At 49.0% G+C, this 19,686-nt stretch overlaps 1 protein-coding gene across 1 annotated transcript in view; it reads right to left on the reverse strand.

Moving 5' to 3' along the window:
- tmtops3a (teleost multiple tissue opsin 3a) overlaps positions 1–17,948 on the reverse strand; it is a 31,044-nt gene extending 13,096 nt beyond the window's left edge. Inside the window, exons 1-2 of the mRNA XM_056277335.1 lie at positions 17,570–17,948; positions 4,161–4,489 (exon numbers count right to left, since the gene is read on the reverse strand). Coding sequence (XP_056133310.1) covers positions 4,161–4,489; positions 17,570–17,948 — 708 coding nt within the window. The remainder of the gene's footprint in view (positions 1–4,160; positions 4,490–17,569) is intronic.
- Between the last annotated feature and the right edge of the window lie 1,738 nt (positions 17,949–19,686).

The following is a 19,686-nucleotide window of genomic DNA, read 5'->3' on the forward strand; positions in this document are numbered from 1 at the left end:
GGATATTTGAATTGATACTGTTGTTAATAATTATAAGAATACAGAGTATGATGTTAAAGAGTATAAATTTAGTTATTTGCGATTGATATGTTGATTGATTTATTGACTGATGTGTTGATAACATAATTCTTTTGTTTATTGATAATGTAATGGTTAAATCTGGGGGCATCCAATACAGACCGGACACGGAGTTTAGTTAAGTTCATAAGCTTGGAAGTTTATTTAATACTTCAGCTACTTACAAGGCACTACTCTTATGGGCTGCTCACCACTAACGTTAGGAACTGACCGCTCAAGAGGCTTGCTTGCTCCAGTCTAACCCCCTCCAGAGATCATTTTTCTTCTTCCGTGTTTCTCGTCCTAATCAGCTGTTTCAAAATAAAAGCCACTGCACATTTTTAGTGCAACAAAATACTCCCATGCCCCAAAAGAAATGTCCTCATTACAAAAAGAGAAGGGGGAAAAAATCAAACAGGGAGCACTGGTTTTGAAGTAAATATAACAGATCATAACATGAGCCGATTAGAAATGCATTAACTAACCCACAGAATAACATTCATGAAAGTGACCAGCCAAAAAAAAAACAGAAACCAATACACTGCATGGGAAAACAACATGAAGAACTGGCTTGAGTACATGTCCTTTATGATAACTCAAAGTCCTGAAGGTGAGCAGGCAAATGCCATGCCCACCTGGGGAGTGAACGTGTGGCCACCTGTGTGTCCAATGACGAGGGGGGATCCGATGGCCCAAGGGGGGGCAGGCATGGATGGGGGCCCAGCAGCAGGGGCTGAATCGGCAGTGGGTGCATGTAAGGGGGGAAGTGGTGTGGATGGATGTACTGGGGGTTGTTGGGGAACTATTGGTGTGGCTGGCAACCTAGGATATGGTAGAAGCCCTGATAGAGTGGTCAGAGGTGGTGGGAGGGTGTGCGAGAGTGTAATGCATTGTAGGGGCTGAGAAGGATCACTGATGAATGGTTTGGTGCGGTTTTAATGAATGACTTTGTGTTTGGCATTAGGGCACGAGAGATCACGCACCAAAAAGGTGACAGGGAGTGACTTATCAGAGGGTGCCAAGGGCTGAATAACTTGGTATGGGCCAATCCAGCGTGGGACCAATTTGTTGCGTTGGTGGGCTGGATCATCCAGTAAAATCAGGTCTCCTGTTTTGTATGGAATGAATTTCAGGTGACGATCATAGTAATGACATTGTCGCTCCTGAGTTTTGTCCTTAAATGCAGAGGCTGACTTATAAGCACTGGCAAGGTGCTGACGTAGATGGTTAGCGTATGCAGCTGGAGTTCCTCCAGTGGCTGAAGTGTGAGAGACTTCCAGTGTAAGCAAACTATCCACAGGTATACGAGCTTCACGTCCATGAGCTAAAAAGAAAGGTGTGAACCCTGTGCTTTTATGTTTGGTTGCGTTATAAGCCAGTGCAATCTGGGGAAGATTTTCGTCCCATTATTGCCCAACTTCCAGCAAGTATTTGGAGAGCTCTTATTTCAGTGTGCAACTGTAACGCTCCACTGCTCCGTCACACTGTGCATGATAGGGCGAAGTGCGATTGCGAAGCTGTTTCACAAGATCTGATTTGAACTGTTGGCCTTGATCAGAATGCAATGTGTCTGGAACGCCATGCTGTGGTATGTACTTTTCAAGGATGTAGTATGCGACCGAAACAGCTGTTTGGTCTTTTAAGGGATAGAGGTTGACAAACTTCATGTATAAATCCACCATGACTAGAAAATAACGGTGTGGACCACTTAATGTAAATGATATATTGACTAAGGGACTTTACTTCGAAGAAAAAAAGAAAAGATGTAACAATAGGATTGTTATTCCTAGTTTGTGGTAACGGGGAGCAATTAGAGTGTGACACAGACCCTAAGTGATGCTGGCTAGAGAAGAAAGTAACTGAACTGTATGACTGATAGATTTATGTTAATAAAGTAATAATTAAGCAAGTAAAGCTTTAACCGTCCATTTTGTAGGGTTAAGTAAAGAATGGAACAGAATGAAACATCCACTTACCCAAAATAAACCAAACATGCATAAATTGATTACCAATAGAGTACATGGAGAACCAACATTAGTAAAAAAAAAAAACGAGTTAAAGTCAATAGAATGGCTTACGTGGCAAAACTGCAAGTGAACTATATGAGCAGCCAAATATTGACATTCAAGACAGCTTATACAAGTAGAAAGCAATAATGTGAGTGAAGTACGTGCGTTTCTGCATTCTATCACATTATAGTAGAAAGTCAGCTATAAACTCACCAACATGGATTGGAAATGTACAGAAAGGAAAAAGAGAGAGAAAGAGAGAAAAAAGATAACCTTCAAGTATCAATGAAAAAATGGAAAAAACATCTTTCAGATATCAACCAACCCAGCAATGCTAGCTTCACGAGCCAATTGCCCTGCTAACTAGCCCGCTAGTTCAGCAAACCAACCATTTGCTCGACGCCATGCTATGCAACAGTCGTTTTCAGGTTCTTTTTTAATTTTTTTTTTTTTTTTTTTTTTTTTAACGGAGTTGGCCGCAAGAGCTGGGTCCTCAAATCTGTGTGTGGAGCTGTCCGAAAGATACAATCTCAGAACCGCATGGTAAATAAGCCAGCCCGCCTCTTAGCCACAGCGGCCGTGGTGTAGTCCACCGATATTGAAACTCTGTTACCCTTGTAAGGAAGAGGGGACGCTTCTCCAGATCTCTTCAGTATGTCATTGCGAACATGAAAAAAATGCACCCCGATGACAAATGGCCGCGGAGGTTCTCCATCCCGGGGTCAGCTACAGAGTGCAGTGGGCCCGGTCAAGTAGCGGCCTCTCATCCAGGCCGAGCAGCTCCTGAAGCAGCTGGGCTACAAACTCCGTCGGTCGTGGGCCCTCTGCTCCCTCCGGTACTCTCAGAAGACGAATGTAGTTCCTCCGCATTCTGCTTTCCAGGTCCTCGCATCTGTTGTCCAGGTATGCCACCCTGGTCGTTAATGAACCAACATTAGCCTCTAGCTCGCTAATACGTGTGCTGTGATCTGTAGCTCCGCGCCCCAGCGCCGATATGGCTACTCCGTGAGCGTCGAGCTTATTCTGCAAGTTCTCAATAGATTTTTTTGAGCTCGTCTTTAATCAATGACATTTCTGATCTAATGTTAGTGGAGAGAGAGCCTATTTTACTGAAAATGTCGGATTTGAGAGAGCCCATCATGGACTGTAACAGGCAGCTCCACAGTCACTGTTCCCGTGGGGTCCACATTAGCTGCAGCATCCGGTGACGAGCATGGGTCAGGAGAGGGCACAGGCTTATTGCGGCCTACTCTTGTAGACTCAGTTTTTGGCCAAGTAGATGTCATCGTAAAATTAAAGTGCTCAAATTTGACAGGAATTGCAAAGAGGTCTCGCCAGACGTCCACCCAAAAAGAAAATATGTAAAATATTGCAAGGTTCGATGTATAAATTCAGTCACTGACTCAGGAGCGGTCAGGAGAAGCGTCTTACATCCTTGGCAGGGGTGTATGCAGGTTTTCATTCCAGCCGGACTCAACACCAGGTGATTTCACTGATATGTGGAGTCGGGTTGGAATGAAAACCTGCATACACACGGCTCTCTGTGGCACATGATTAGCCACCGCTGATCCTTGGCTTCCACTGGTGACCCATATGCTCTTTTCCAGCAGGGCCCTACTCCTCATTCACACAGTTGCACACGTTAACACTGTTGTAAGGCTGAGCACTGAGCAGCCTCACTGGAGCAGTTAAATGCCAAGGGTTTAACGTCAAGCTGCAATCGAAGGCTGGGAGAGCACTACTTCTTCACTTTGTTATGTTGTGTCTGATACTGGAGCGTCGAGGCTTCTGTCAAAGTTATGAGGAAGTGATGTCTAAACCGTGACTGATGACGTCTCCGGACACACATGATGAGGTATCAAGTGGATTGGGTATCTCCGCTTGGTAGCATTACATTTATTATACCAGCAGATATCAATGTGCATTGTGTTGTATGACGCTCCGAGTATTGAACCTGTAACTGACATAGCGGGCAGGAAACCCTCAGTGCTTCAGACATTTTCATTTCACCATCTCTACCCTCACATTTCCTACCTAGTCTGTGTTAACGGTGTAGTGAGTAACGATCAGTTTGATGATTAAGTGTGAACTCACCCCCCTGATGGCCACCAGGATTCGGGTGTAACAGTAAACCATGAGCACGAGGGGCAGCAGCAAGCAGAAGATGAAGAGACACAGCACATATGAGACGCTGGTGGCTGAGCGCTGGTGCCACTGGACAGAGCACGAGGTACCTGCACCCTCGGGCCCGTAGCTGCTCCAGCCCAGGAAGGGAGGGAGAGTCCAGAAGAGGGAGTAAAACCAGGAGCCGGCCACACACAGCCAGGACTTTCTGAAGTTGGAAACATCAGCCTGGGTGGAGCACAGCACAGCGGTGTAGCGCTCATAGGACAGAATGGACAGGGACACCAGTGACACAATCCCTTTGAACAGATGAGGGGCGAGAGCATTAGACAACCACATAACAATAAAGGATAAATCCATCTAATTTTTGTAGTTTTTGTCCCAGAATAACAGTGATGATATCGTTTTACTCACGAGCGTCACTTTGGAGATTTAAGATACAGCTGCTCTGCTAAACAGCTTTACAATGGTGTCTTACAGGGCAGCTCAGCCAGTGGCGGCTGGCCAGTACAGGGCGCTAGGGTGCCGCCCCCTTCAAATATGAAGAGATGAAAATCTGCTTAAACATGTTAAATATATTTAGTTGTATAATGCAAATAATTATGAAATAAAAGTGTTTTTCAGCCTGTGAGCGCCTGTCAGCAGCCATAAAATATTGTTTCCAGATGGTATTTGGTTCATTTCTGTCTGAATACATACACTTCCTGGGTGAGGGGCACCGGCCAACCGATACCTTATGTCAAACTTTTGACGAGCACTTGACCTGATGCTGCCGTCTAATTGGTTTCTTCAGATGACACGCCCACTTTTGGCAGCGAATTGGTATGGTTTTAATGTTTATAGATCTAATGTGATTGGACTATTCTCGTGGCTGTCAATCATTTTCACACCCACCACGACGCCTCGACTGTCAATCATCCACCGTCTACGAACCCTGATAAACTCTATAGGCTACATTGTCCTTAATAACTCTGTGACTTTGTGGACATTAAAGCAGCTGTTAGGTGTGCTGCGCCATGATAAATTACGCCCCCCCCCAAAAAAAAATATTTAGCACCAGCCGCCACTGAACACAACTCTTAAACCTGTCCTTTCGACAACAGCAAACCGTAATGCCTCGGTTATACCGTGTACATGAGTTCTCATTATCACTTTTCAGTTGTACTGGCTAGGTATTGTATCAATGGTTGCTACTACCTATAGTAAATAGCATGGTCATCTCTACAAGTTGAACCAGGAAGTAGCTCAGCAATGCGATTGACTGTTGATAATTTTGGATAATAAGTTTTCACATGTACTTTTGTTTTCACTTCTGAATATATGTTTTAGATAATTGGGTTAAACTGGACTTGATGAATCGTGTCTGGTGCACATGTTCACTTGCCTCCCGAGACGCTGTTGAAAAGCTTTGTTCAGCGGTGTTCCCACATCTAAAATCTTAACAATGAAGCTGACGAGTAAAATGATATAGTAACCAATATGCATGATGGCAAAAACTACAAAAATAAGACCTAGGTTGTTAGAAAAATTACAATTATTCTTCAAAACATTTAATATTAAAGCGGTTGTCTATAGTTTTTTCACATAAAAATTACGTCATTTATATTTTCCCCCCGCTAACATTTTTGGAGCACCAGCCATTCAATTGGCGTTCTGGGATGGCTTCTCAATATGCTATTTTTCATTGGTGGAGGCGTCGGCACCATGGATGTATTATGGTCGGCACTCACCACGTATTCAAATGTAATTGCACCCGCACAGAATACGTCGAAAAGGAAGAGAAGAAGTTAAAGAAGAACTTGTACCGGGGGCGTCCGTAGTGTAGCGGTCTATTCCGTTGCCTACCAACACGGGGATTGCCAGTTCAGTATCCCGTGTTACCTCCGGCTTGGTCGGGCGTCGCTACAGACACAACTGGCCGTGTCTGCGGGTGGGGGGCCGGATGTGGGTATGTGTCCTGGTCGCTGCACTAGCGCGTCCTCTGGTCGGTCGGAGCGCCTGTTTGGGGGCGGGGGCGGGGGCGGGGGGGAGAACTGTGGGAATAACGTGATCCTCCCACGCCCTACATCCCCCTGGCGAAACGACTCATTGTCAGGTGAAAAGTCGCTGGCGACTCCACATGTAACGGAGAAGGCATGTGGTAGTCTACAGCCCTCTCCGGATTGGCTGAGGGGGTGGAGCATCGACGGGGACGACTCGAAAGAGTGGGGTAATTGGTCAGGGAAAAGCAACAAAAAAAAGAAACTTGTCTCGAAGGCGAAAGAGAACGCGATAGAAATTTAAAGCTAAAGATAGCTATTGTTCGATGAGGTTTAATTAAATGTTTTCTATGCATTGATATGTATTGATATGACGTCATCCCACATTACCGTGTTGGATGACGTCGTTGATCGGTGCCCCCCCCCCCAATATGCGGACGTATCGCTGGATTAGCTTGGTGGTGTTAGTAAAAAATCTGTACCCTTCGGAAATCTGACCCAAACGCGTCCTCTGCATTCAGGATCACGTCAGTTTTGAATGAAACTCTCATGCTAAACCCACCAAAACTGAATAAAATAAGGATAATCTCTTTAATGATTTGACTGATTTGACTGACATCTGAAAGTTAATTTCCCTTAAAAAAAAGAATCACAGTCATGCTTATTGGCCATGTAGGTTTTGCACATACATGGAATTTGACTCTGGTTTCGTGGCTCTCTCAGTGTACATATCCTAGAATAACAACACTACAACACAACAATCTTCAGATATATACACAAGATTGACTTATACAGGCAAAATAAGAGGCGATAAAGTGCAATGGTGCAGAGAATATAATATAAAAAAGGACACAGGGCTGATTCAGAAGCTTGATTTCATATTTTTATCCACAGGGGCTTGAACCTGGTCTTGGATCCTCCAATTAAAGCGAGACATGATTTGCAAAATATAGTTATTTGTCGCCATCAATTTCTTACAATAGCCGGACCAAGGACACTTCAGCTGAGATGTCTGGTGAACCATAACCTTGGCCAGCCCATAAATCACAGTACAATTTTAATAAATGTTAAAGTCATATTTTTGAGGAATCCCAGTCTCTCCTCATGGTCATGGGGCATTGTGATGAGGGATATCTCTTATGATATATATATTGACGTTAACTTCACGTGCTGTTTCCCCAGGATGCTGTCACATCTCATGGCAGTGGAGTATGATTGGCAGGCAAGGCCCAGATGAGCCAGAAAGGTGAGGTTAGAATGTACGTAAAATGGGATTTATTTGAATTGCCATGTGTTTGAGAAATCTGATACTAGTGCTCTCAAAACGTGAGACAGAATAGACTGTAGAGTATTAAACTTTTCTTTTGAGTTTGAGTCTTAAGAGCTTCGCTCCAAAACAAGATACCACCATTTGCAAAGAGTTACATAACAATGCCAAAATCAAGTTAAAATAAAACCACCACCAGTACACATTTTTTGAAGAAGTTATATACTATCTTGAGCTCCAATGCACAAAATAAAATGAAAACAAGCTACAAACCCCAATTCCAATCAAGTTGGGATGTTGTGTAAAACGTAAATAAAAACAAAATACAATGATTTGAAAATCCTTTTCGACCTATATTCAATTGAATACACTACAAAGACAAGATATTTAATGTTCAAACTGATAAACTTTATTGTTTTTTTTGCAAATATTCACTCATTTTGAATTTGATGCCTGCACCACGTTCCAAAAAAGCTGGGACAGCGGCATGTTTACCACTGTGTTACATCACCTTTCCTTTTAACAACACTCAATAAGCGTTTGGGAACTGAGGACACTAATTGTTGAAGCTTTGTAGGTGGAATTCTTTCCCATTCTTGCTTGATGTACGACTTCAGTTGCTCAACAGTCCGGGGTCTCCGTTGTCATATTTTACGCTTCATAATGCGCCACACATTTTCAATGGGAGACAGGTCTGGACTGCAGGCAGGCCAGTCTAGTACCCGCACTCTTTTACTACGAAGCCCCGCTGTTGTAACACGTGCAGAATGTGACTCGGCATTGTCTTGCTGAAATAAGCAGGGACGTCCCTGAAAAAGATGTCGCTTGGATGCAGCATATGTCGCTCCAAAACCTGTATGTACCTTTCAGCATTAATGGTGTCTTCACAGATGTGCAAGCTACCCATGCCATGGGCACTAACACACCCCCGTACCATCACAGATGCTGGCTTTTGAACTTTGTGCTGATAAAAATCTAGATGGTCCTTTTCCTCTTTAGCCCGGAGGACACGACGTCCATGATTTCCAAAAGCAATTTGAAATGGGGACTCATCAGACCACAGCACACTTTTCCACTTTGCGTCAGTCCATCTCAGATGAGCTCGGGGCCCAGAGAAGCCGGCGGCGTTTCTGGGTGTTGTTGATATATATGGCTTTCGCTTTGCATGGTAGAGTTTTAACTTGCACTTGTAGATGTAGCGACAAACTGTGTTAACTGATGATGGATTTCCCAAGTGTTCCTGAGCCCAAGTGGTAATATCCTTTACAGAATGATGTCGGTTTTTAATGCAGGGATTGAAGGTCACAGGCATTCAATGTTGGTTTTCGGCCTTGCCGCTTGCATGCAGAGATTTCTCCGGATTCTCTGAATCTTTTGATGATATTATGGACTGTAGATGATGAAATCCCTAAATTCCTTGCAATTGTACGTTGAAAAACGTTGTTCTTAAACTGTTGGACTATTTGTTCACGCAGTTGTTCACAAAGTGGTGAGCGACTGAGCCTTTCGGGATGCTCCTTTTATACCCAATCATGACACTCCCGTTTCCAGTTAACCTGTTCACCTGTGGAATGTTCCAAACAGGTGTTTTTTGAGCGTTTCTCAACTTTCCTAGTCTTTTGTTGCCCCTGTCCCAGCTTCTTTGGAATGTGTTGTAGGCATCAAATTCAAAATGAGTGAATATTTGCAAAAAAAACAATACAGTTTATCAGTTTGAACATTAAATATCTTGTCTTTGTAGTGTATTCAATTGAATATAGGTCGAAAAGGATTTGCAAATCATTGTATTCTGTTTTTATTCACGTTTTACACAACATCTCAACTTCATTGGAATTGCTTTGTATGTATGCTGCTCAATCGTCAGGGCGGTAAATCAGTGATCACCAAGCTTACAGATATTGGACTTTTCTTTATTCATACCAAGCCTTTTTTTTTCATACCAAGCCTTTTTTTATTCATACCAAGCCTTTTTTTATTCATGCCAAGCCTTTTTTTATTCATACCAAGCCTTTTTTTAATTAAATGTTGAACCTGCAATTGATACATACAGCAGCTGTCACTTCTGCGTTTGTTTTGGTCAGACATGATAAACATCGTGTTGTGGTTACACCGCCCCGAGCTGCCTCCCCGGCACGTTCAAGCCACTCCCCCAGCTCGGACGTGCCGGAAACATCCGAGCGCTCGGCTCGCGCTCTGAGACGATCGCTGCACCGCACCAGGTGTTTGCCTTCATCCATCAGGCACACCTGTGGCAATCAGGCAGCCTTCTACAAGAAGCCTCCCAGAACGTCTCTCAGTGCTTCGACGTACTGAACCCTGCGGTAAAGTTCTGACAAGCCCTCCAGCGTTCCTTGTATTCTGTTTATTCCCCAGTGTCTTATCTTCGTGTCTCTGTTTCCTCCCAAGACTCTCCCTCCGCGATTTCCACGGCTCCCCGCGTCTCCCTCGTCCCCAGCGACCTTCACGTTTCTCCCCGGACCTCTCCCGCGACCCCCCCCCCTTGTCCCTCCATCTGGACCCCTCCTTTCGGACTCGACTTCCCGGATCTCGGACCTGGACTTTCTCGGACAACCCCTCTTGGATCACGGACTGGACTTTCTCGCCAGGTGCACGCACATTTTTTCAACACCTCCTGGTCATTTACATACCGCACCACACATTGGCTAAAAACACTCACACATAGTTATTCACGCAAACCACGGGACACCACACATAGTTTATTCACACATCCCACTAACAGAACGCCTTTTTTCACCATACATTTCCCTCCCACAATAAAACCTCCTATTGTAGCTTTTGAAGTCATCTCGTGTCTGTCTGTCTTGGGTTTCGCCACACGGGTCAGGTTCTGGTGCGCGAGCTTAACAGAATGTCGAAGCCATTATGGACCCAGGCAAACCCAAGGAGCGGACGGTCCCTGTGACGCCCCAGAGCTCCGTCCCCCTAGAGGCAGTAGTAAGAGGTCACAGTTGCCAACTTGCCTCTCTCTGCTCAGAGCTTACTACTGCCTTCACCCGTGTCACCGGAGAGATCAGCGATCTTCAGTCCGGCTCCCAGGCCGCGACGAGCACGTTAGATGCCCTCACCGCGCAGATCGCTGCACTCTCCACAGCGGTCTCCAGGATGAGCGACCACCCTGCCCTGGCCTCGGTCTCTGCCCCCAGCTCGGCCTCCGGTTTCCCCGTTCCTGGTCCCGACGTTCCCCCTCCGAGTCAACCCCCGGTGCGAGCCTAACCTCCCCTGCCCCAAGGCCTTCGGTGGGGAGTTCGAGCTGTGCAGGGGTTTCCTTGGTCAGTGTGAGCTCCTGTTCAAACGCCAGCCAGCTAGGTATAGGACAGGAGAGACCAAGGTAGCCCTTGTCATGTCCCTCCTCACCGGCAAAGCCCTCAGCTGGGCCATAGCGGCGGTAGGCCATACCGAGCAGCTCGCCTCGGACTATGGTGCCTTCCGCCGCGAGTTCAATCTGGTGTTCGACCACCCAGCTGACGGGCAGGACGCTGCCGGCCGCCTCCATTCCATCCAACAGGGAGCCAGGTCGGTGGCAGATTATTCCCTGGAGGTAAGGATACTCGCGGCAGACAGTGGGTGGGATGACACTGCGCTCAAGAGCGCGTACAGGAGGGGGCTGAGCGAGCCCATCAAAGATCTTATCGTTCGGGACCGCCCTGCCTCCTTCAACGAGCTCGTCACCCTCGCCCTCCAGATGGACGAACGGCTGCGGGAGCGGCGCCAGGAACGCGCCCCGCGCGCTGGCCCCTCCCATAGACCAACCCCCGTCCGTCCTACCGGTGCCTTCCCTGGGTCAGCGTCCCGTGGGCTCTCTCCACCCTCACACTCCCCCTCGCAACCCTGGGTGGCTTCTGGATCCAGGCCGGAGGAGGAGCCCATGCAGTTGGGTCGGTCACGGCTCCCGCTGGAAGTTAGGGAGCAGAGGATGCATGGCCACCTCTGCCTCTACTGCGGGAGGTCGGGCCACTATATCAAGGCCTGCCCGACTCGCCCAAGAAGACCCGGCTCACTAGTGAGGGGTGTCCTAGTGAGCCTGACGACCCTTCCTCAGCCCCAGCCCAAGAAGGAGCACAACCACCTTTTTCCGGTCACTCTCACCTGGGGTAACCGCTCACTGTCTGTTGGTGCACTCCTGGATTCGGGGGCGGACGAGTGTTTGATGGACACCTCGCTGGCCCGGCAGGCCGGCATTCCACTCGTCCCCCTAGACACACCCCTCACAGCCCAAGCCCTAGATGGACGTTCACTTGGTAAAATCACACACAGCACTGCTTCCCTCACCCTCACTCTTTCGGGTAATCACGTGGAAGCTATCCGTTTCTTGGTTTTGCACGCCCCCACAGCGCCCCTGGTGTTAGGAAGACCGTGGTTGGAACGGCACGATCCCTACATCTCTTGGTCTACTGGGCGGATTTTGGGTTGGAGCGTTGCGTGTCATGCCAACTGCCTTCGCTCCGCCCACTCCCCGTCCAGCGGCCTCAGACCCGTGCCTCCTCCCACGGATCTCACTGGTGTTCCGTCCATTTATCACGATTTAGCCCCTGTATTTAGTAAAGAGAGTGCACTTTCCCTCCCCCTCACCGTCCCTATGATTGTGCCATAGATCTCTTTCCCGGGGCCGCCTTCCCACCGGTCGGTTGTATAACCTCTCCGTCCCACAGAAGGAGGCTATGCGCAATTATATCAGAGTCCCTGGCCTCAGGAATCATAAGGCCCTCGTCTTCCCCGGTGGCGGCGGGCTTCTTTTTTGTGGCAAAGAAGGAGGGCAGCCTGAGGCCTTGCATAGATTATCGAATGTTAAATAATATCACGGTGAAAAATAAATACCCACTCCCCCTTATGAGTTCCACGTTCGAGCCACTCACTCACGCCACGGTGTTCACGAAGCTGGACCTGCGCAGCGCGTACCACCTGGTGCGCATCCGGGAAGGGGATGAATGGAAGACGGCCTTCAACACCCACCTAGGGCATTTCGAGTACCTCGTTATGCCCTTCGGCCTCACCAACGCCCCGGCCGTCTTCCAGGCATTGGTCAACGACGTGCTCCGGGACATGCTGAACACGTTCGCGGTGGTGTACCTGGATGACTTACTCGTGTTCTCCAGGACTGAGGAGGAACACCACCAGCATGTCCTCCAACGGCTGCTGGAGAACAGGCTCTTCGTGAAAGCCGAGAAGTGCGTGTTCCACTCCGCCTCCTTGGAGTTCCTTGGCCACATCGTGGAGAAGGGGCTCGTCCGCACTGACCCCAGGAAGACCCGAGCGGTGGAGGAGTGGGCACGGCCCACCAACAGGACGCAACTCCAGCGCTTCCTGGGGTTTGCAAACTTCTACCGGCGCTTCATCAGGGGGTTCAGCCGTGTGGCCGCCCCCCTCACTGCACTCACCTCCAACCTCCGCCCCTTCTCCTGGACCTCGGAGGCGGAAGCCGCCTTCTTGGCCCTGAAGAGGCTGTTCACAACGGCTCCGGTGCTCGCCCACCCGGACCCGTGCAGACAGTTCATCGTGGAGGTGGACGCATCGGACACGGGCATCGGAGCCGTCCTCTCCCAGCGGTCGGAGGAGGACCAGAAGATCCACCCGTGCGCCTTCTTCTCCCGGCGTTTCAGTCCTGCGGAGAAGAATTATGACATCGGCAACAGGGAGTTGCTGGCCGTCCACGCCGCCCTAGAGGAGTGGAGACACTGGCTGGAGGGAGCAGGGCAGCCGTTCATCGTATGGTCCGATCACAAAAACCTGACCTACGTACGGACGGCTAAGAGGCTCAACCCCAGGCAGGCGCGCTGGGCTCTTCTTCAGCCGGTTCGACTTCACCCTCACCTACCGCCCGGGCACCAAGAACGTCAGGGCAGACGCCCTGTCCCGTCTGTTTCCCGAGGGGTCCCCTGACGCCCCAGACACCATCCTTTCCCCCAGCCCGGGTGGTTGGTGCCGTCACCTGGGCCATCGAATCAGTGGTGAGAAGGGCCACGCGCCCATCCCGACCCAGGCAATGCACCCCGGAACCGGCTATTTGTGCCTCCCTCTGTCCGGCCCCAGGTACTGGAGTGGGGCCACTCCAGCCATCTTGCCTGCCACCCCGGTGTCTACCGAACGGCGGCCTTCATCCGCAGGGGTTTCTGGTGGCCCACCATGGAGGCAGACACCAGAGAGTTCGTGGCAGCCTGCACCACCTGCGCCCGCAGCAAGGCTCTCCATCGCCCTCCAGCAGGTCTCCTGCGCCCCCTTCCTGTCCCCGGCCAACCTTGGTCCCACATTGCCTTGGACTTCGTAACTGGCCTCCCCGTGTCCCAAGGCAATGACACCATTCTGACCATTGTCGACCGGTTTTCCAAGGCCGTCCATTTTGTTGCCCTCACCAAACTCCCCTCTGCAGCCGAGACGGCGGACCTTCTCGTCTCCCACGTCGTCCGACCTCATGGGATTCCCCTGGACATTGTCTCTGACCGTGGTCCCCAGTTCACTTCGAAGGTATGGCAGGCCTTCTGTAAGGGGATTGGGGCCACGGTCAGCCTCTCCTCCGGGTATCACCCCCAGACCAATGGGCAGGCAGAGCGGGCCAATCAAGCCCTGGAGGCGGCTTTGCGTTGCGTTACCACCAGCAACCCCGCCTCCTGGAGCAAGTACCTGCCCTGGGTGGAGTACTCGCTCAACTCCATGGAGAGTTCGGCTACCGGTTTGTCCCCCTTCGAGTGTTCCCTGGGCTATCAACCCCCTCTGTTCCCCCATCAGGAGTTGGAGGTGGCGGTCCCGTCCACGAGGGCCCATCTCCGCCGATGTCGGCGCGTTTGGAAGACCGCCCGGGCCGCTATGTTGCGAGCTACAGAGCGGGCCCGGCGCAGCGCCAACCGGCGGAGAGTGCCGGCCCCAGCTTATCGACCTGGCCAGAGGGTATGGCTCCTGGCCCGGGACCTGCCCCTCCCTACCCTCAACCGGAAGCTGGCTCCCCGCTACGTCGGTCCCTACACCATCGACCGCATCGTCAACCCTTCGGCGGTGCGTCTCCATCTCCCTACCTCACTCAAGATCCATCCCGTCTTCCATGTCTCGCGCCTCAAACCGGTAGCCACCAGCCCCCTGTCTCCCCCTGTCCAAGCTCCTCCACCCCCCAGGGTCCTCGACGGTGGTGACATGGTCTGGGATGTCGACCAGCTGCTCGCCGTACGCCGCCGGGGGCGTGGGTACCAATACCTGGTGGACTGGGTTGGCTATGGGCCCGAGGACCGCAGCTGGGTTCCCCGGTCCTACCTGGCCGACCCCGCACTCCTGGAGGAGTTCTATCGGGCCCACCCCAACGCCATCGGACGGTCGCCCGGTGTCTCCCGTAGGAGGGGGGGGGGTCCTGTTGTGGTTACACCGCCCCGAGCTGCCTCCCCGGCACGTTCAAGCCACTCCCCCAGCTCGGACGTGCCGGAAACATCCGAGCGCTCGGCTCGCGCTCTGAGACGAGCGCTGCACTGCACCAGGTGTTTGCCTTCATCCATCAGGCACACCTGTGGCAATCAGGCAGCCTTCTACAAGAAGCCTCCCAGAACGTCTCTCAGTGCTTCGACGTACTGAACCCTGCGGTAAAGTTCTGACAAGCCCTCCAGCGTTCCTTGCATTCTGTTTATTCCCCAGTGTCTTATCTTCGTGTCTCTGTTTCCTCCCAAGACTCTCCCTCCGCGATTTCCACGGCTCCCCGCGTCTCCCTCGTCCCCAGCGACCTTCACTTTTCTCCCCGGACTTCTCCTGCGATCTCCCCCCCTTGTCCCTCCATCTGGACCCCTCCTTTCGGACTCGACTTCCCGGATCTCGGACCTGGACTTTCTCGGACAACCCCTCTTGGATCACGGACTGGACTTTTCTCGCCAGGTGCACGCACATTTTTTCAACACCTCCTGGTCATTTACATACCGCACCACACATTGGCTAAAAACACTCACACATAGTTATACACGCAAACCACGGGACACCACACATAGTTTATTCACACATCCCACTAACAGAACGCCTTTTTTCACCATACATTTCCCTCCCACAATAAAACCTCCCTTTGTAGCTTTTGAAGTCATCTCGTGTCTGTCTGTCTTGGGTTTCGCCACACGGGTCAGGTTCTGGTGCGCGAGCTTAACACATCGTTTGTTTTGTTACTTACAAATGAGAAAATCAGCCGATGCCGCATCGCTTTCAATTCCGTTTGAAGCTTTCTGTTGACTTAATTTTTCAAACAAATTCACAATATTGACTAATGGCAAGATATGTTTGCTGTTGTCGCAGTACTCCACATAGCCATGGCGGCACGTGCCAGTACAGATTGCAACTTTAAGCCATTTAATAAACTTTTTTCTTTTAAACATTTATATCACTTTTTTAAAAATTGAAACCTTTCGTTTTGTGTTACTCTGCACAAATGTCATATAGCTGAATGTATTATTTCGATGTGAGAATCATGATTATGTATGCTGATTTCCTATGTGTACAGCCGAACCTACCGAGGCTGGCTGGCTCTCTCTGTGTGTGTGTGTGTGTGTGTGTGTGTGTCCAGCATAAAATATGAGTGTGTGTGCATCCCTCCTTAAGCCATTGTTGAAGTATTCCAGAGGAGAGGTGTGTTGCAACCCCTCGCCCCGGTGGATAATTAAAAGGTGAAGAGAGAGAGCTCTTCCTCAGAGAGAGCAGGTCATCACTGACAGACAGGGTCTCCCTGAGAACCAGGCATTCCACTTCCTTGGCTGCCTTGGGCTCATCTGAATAAAATAGCATTCATTTCGATTTCATTTTGAGTCAGCCTGCTGTCTTGTTTCTCTTACTAAGGCAGTGTGAGTTTTTTTAGAGACAGTTTACGGGGGTAGATATGGGAGAGTGGAGGGTAGATTGTAGTAGGGGCACATGTGGGCTTCAGAAGGTGGGGGGGCGGGGTTCATAACAATACGGTCAGTATGCACATACCAAAGTTCTGCAGCTTGTTAACCACAGGTCCTAGGTCACTCGCTACATGTGATTGAATGGGCTCAAAGAAATGGTCACCTGTTGTGTTTGTGAATGTCCATGCACAAATGGTGTAACGTTTACATGTCTATGTTTGTTTCAGGGAGAGGGACGTATGAATGTACATATTATGCTAGCCTTGGCATGTTTGGCTCATCAGTGGATGAGATTACACAAGTTTTATCAAGTGCTTGCAAATGGCAAACCACCCCACTTGTTTGAAACAAGGAAAGGAGCTATGAAAAGCATTTTGAACCCTCCACTTGAGATACCATAAGGACATATAGTGGCATTGAGCTGGTCTTCATTTAGTTTGAGGCTCTCATGGGCCTCTGGAGGCGTATTACCAAATAACAAAAGACAGAGAGAGAGAGAGAGTGTGTGTGTGTGTGTGTGGGGGGGGGGGTCAATGATCTAGGGGATGATATATATCCCATAAAGTACCAAGAAAATACTGGGATTAAAGGTTAATTTTTTTTTTACATTTGAGTTCTTGAATGAAGCAACGCTGTAGTTTGTAGTTTTGCCCATTGATCCGTTAGTGAGGTGACTGCCAGCCTTTGTGGCCAAAAGACTTCCAGTGTGTACTGTACATTTGTCATCATAGCGGATTACAATGATGCAGCTCGTCTAATTGCCTATTTATTTATTTATTAGTTCTCATTTACTCAAATCTAATTTACTCTTAAAACGTGCGCAAATAGTTTTACCATTTGTAGTCCTATAGTTACAGAGTTGGTTTATTTTTCTCAAAATTTGAAACAAGCTCAATAAAAGGTGTCTTGGTTCACTATAGAACGTTCTTGAACAATTTAAATGGAGGCGATTGTATGTTGTTAAACGATGTTTGATGACTGTGTAAAGGTAGGGTACTTTTTCTTTTTCTGTTTTGGAAAGTGAAAAGATAAGTACGGTATATGTGACAGATTGGAGAGAGAGAGAAAGATGTGCGGAGCCACACGATTCCCGAGTACAAGATTTGGATCCTTAATTGAGTTTCAACCAATTTAGCGAACGGAAACCACTATCACCCTGACGCGTCAAGCGTTTGGCTAGAACGTCGACATAATTGGGATGAAACTCGCTTAAACAGAAATACAAGTTATTCAGTCCTGTAGACGTGTCCCGTCGAACCATATACGGGTTTCACTTACCAAAGAGGGAATTGGCGAAACCGTACAACTTGCAGCCGGTATCGCCTATGAGCCATCTGCCGCGCAGGCTCGCCGCGAAACTGAAGGGCGTCCCGAAGATGCAGACGAGGATGTCGCTCCCGCTGATGTTCAGCAGAATGAGATTGATGGGCGTCCAGAGGCAGCGAAACTTGGCGAAGACGAGCAGAACAAGCAAATTGCTAACGATACCCAACACCAAGATGAACCCGAGGCAAACTGCCACCACCGTGTGGCCAGTCCGACTCAGTCCGGAGGGATCTTGGGCCACCAGGCTGTCTCGGCCGCTGGCATTGAGGCTGAGGTTGGAGACGGCGCTGTCTGTGGTGCTCAGATTGCCTCCCCGCATGTGACCGACCATGGCAGCCCGAGAGCGCGCGGGAGGAAGAGCGCTCCCCCCTTTAAACTCTTGCTCAGCCTCTTTTTCTTTTAAACAATGAGGGATCTCTCTCTCTCTCTCTCTCTCTCTCTCTCTCTCTCTCTCTCTCTCTCTCTCTCTCTCTCTCTCTCTCTCTCTCTCTCTCTCCTTCCCTCTCCCCGTCTGTCTCTCTGTCTCTGTCTTTTTCTCTCTCTGCCTGTCTCTCGTTCTCTCTCGCTCTCAAATTCAAATTCAAATGGCTTTATTGGCATGACGTAACAATGTACATATTGCCAAAGCAAGTGTCCAAACATTGAGGGAAAAAAAGCCAAAAATCAATTGGAAAACAACATTGAAAACAAACATGCTACAACAAAGAAACATAGTACTGCAAAGAACACAGTACTGCAAAGAACATAGTACTGCAAAGAAACGTAGTACAGCAAATAAACAGTACAAAACAAAAGAACGTACTGTCATTGAATATGGCAGCAACAATGTATGTCAGGTGATTGTCATTCACTGTCCCTCACTTTATGGCAGGCAGCAACATAGACTGCTGCTAACTTACAGCTCTTTGGGTCTTCCCCGAGTAGGACTGGCAGTTTTTCTTCGTAGGTTAAGAAAACCTTTTGTTATTAGTTCAAATTGTTTGAATCGCTCTCTGTCTCTCTCTCTCTGTCTCTCTATGTCTCTCCGTCTCTCTCGCTCTCTCTCGCTTTCTCTCTGTCTCTCTCTGTCTGTCTGTCTCTCTGTCTCTCTGTGTCCATCTCTCGCTCACTCCCTCTGTGTGTGTGTCTGTATGTTTGTCTGTCTGTCTGTCTGTCTCTGGGAGGCAAACCTATCTGTACTAATCTGCTCTTCCTTCCACCAATATCCATACACACAGAGGAACAGAATCCCCGTGTCGTCTGTCTGTCTGTCTCCTGTCTGAGTCTGTCGGTCTGTCTTCTCCTGGATCGCCATCTTGCCGTGGTGGAGAAGTTTGCATGTACCAATGATCCCAAGAGCTATGCCGTCCTGAGCTTGGCTCCTGGTAGGGTAACCCAAAGCGGATAGGTCAAGGGGGAGGTTCCAGACGAAGCGCGACCTAACAAAGACTTCAACGACGCAATGGGCGGAAGATGTCTCCAGGTCACAATGGCAGTGAAGGCTGCAACAGAGGGTGGTCCTCAATCGTCTTGGTTCTCCATGCCATTGGACTCTGGCCACCCCCTGCTAAGGACCATATGGTTGCTGCAGGTGCATCAGCCACTTCACGTAAAATTAGCTGTCACGCACAGGCATCCTCCCATTATGTGGCTCCAGGATCGGCCTCTACGCCTACCTGAGGACTCAGTGGGACCCAGAAAGAGGATGGTCGACCCTGAGTGACCGTGGATGATGATGCTGTCTGTCTCCTGTCTGTCTGTCTCCGGTCCCACTGTCTGTCTGTCCTCTGTCTGTTTGTGTCTGTCTGTCTGCCTCTCTCTTTCTCCATCTCCCTCTCTTAAAACACCAAAGTGAGTGTTTGAGTGTTCTTAGTCAAAATTAGCTGTTTAAAAAGGATCACTCTTCATTAATATAGTAACACTCATCTTAACATGGCTACAAAGGGCTTCACAGGACAAAACGGAGTAGAAAGGTATAATACCTGAAAGTTGAAAGCATTGAGATATTACAATGAAAAAAAAGAAGTTAGTATGCATAATAAACAGCAGTAGAAACATATAGAAGAAAAAGAGATAAAAGCATTTAGAAG

Source organism: Lampris incognitus, chromosome 1, assembly GCF_029633865.1.
Source record: "Lampris incognitus isolate fLamInc1 chromosome 1, fLamInc1.hap2, whole genome shotgun sequence".
In the NCBI taxonomy this organism is placed as follows: Eukaryota; Metazoa; Chordata; class Actinopteri; order Lampriformes; family Lampridae; genus Lampris; species Lampris incognitus.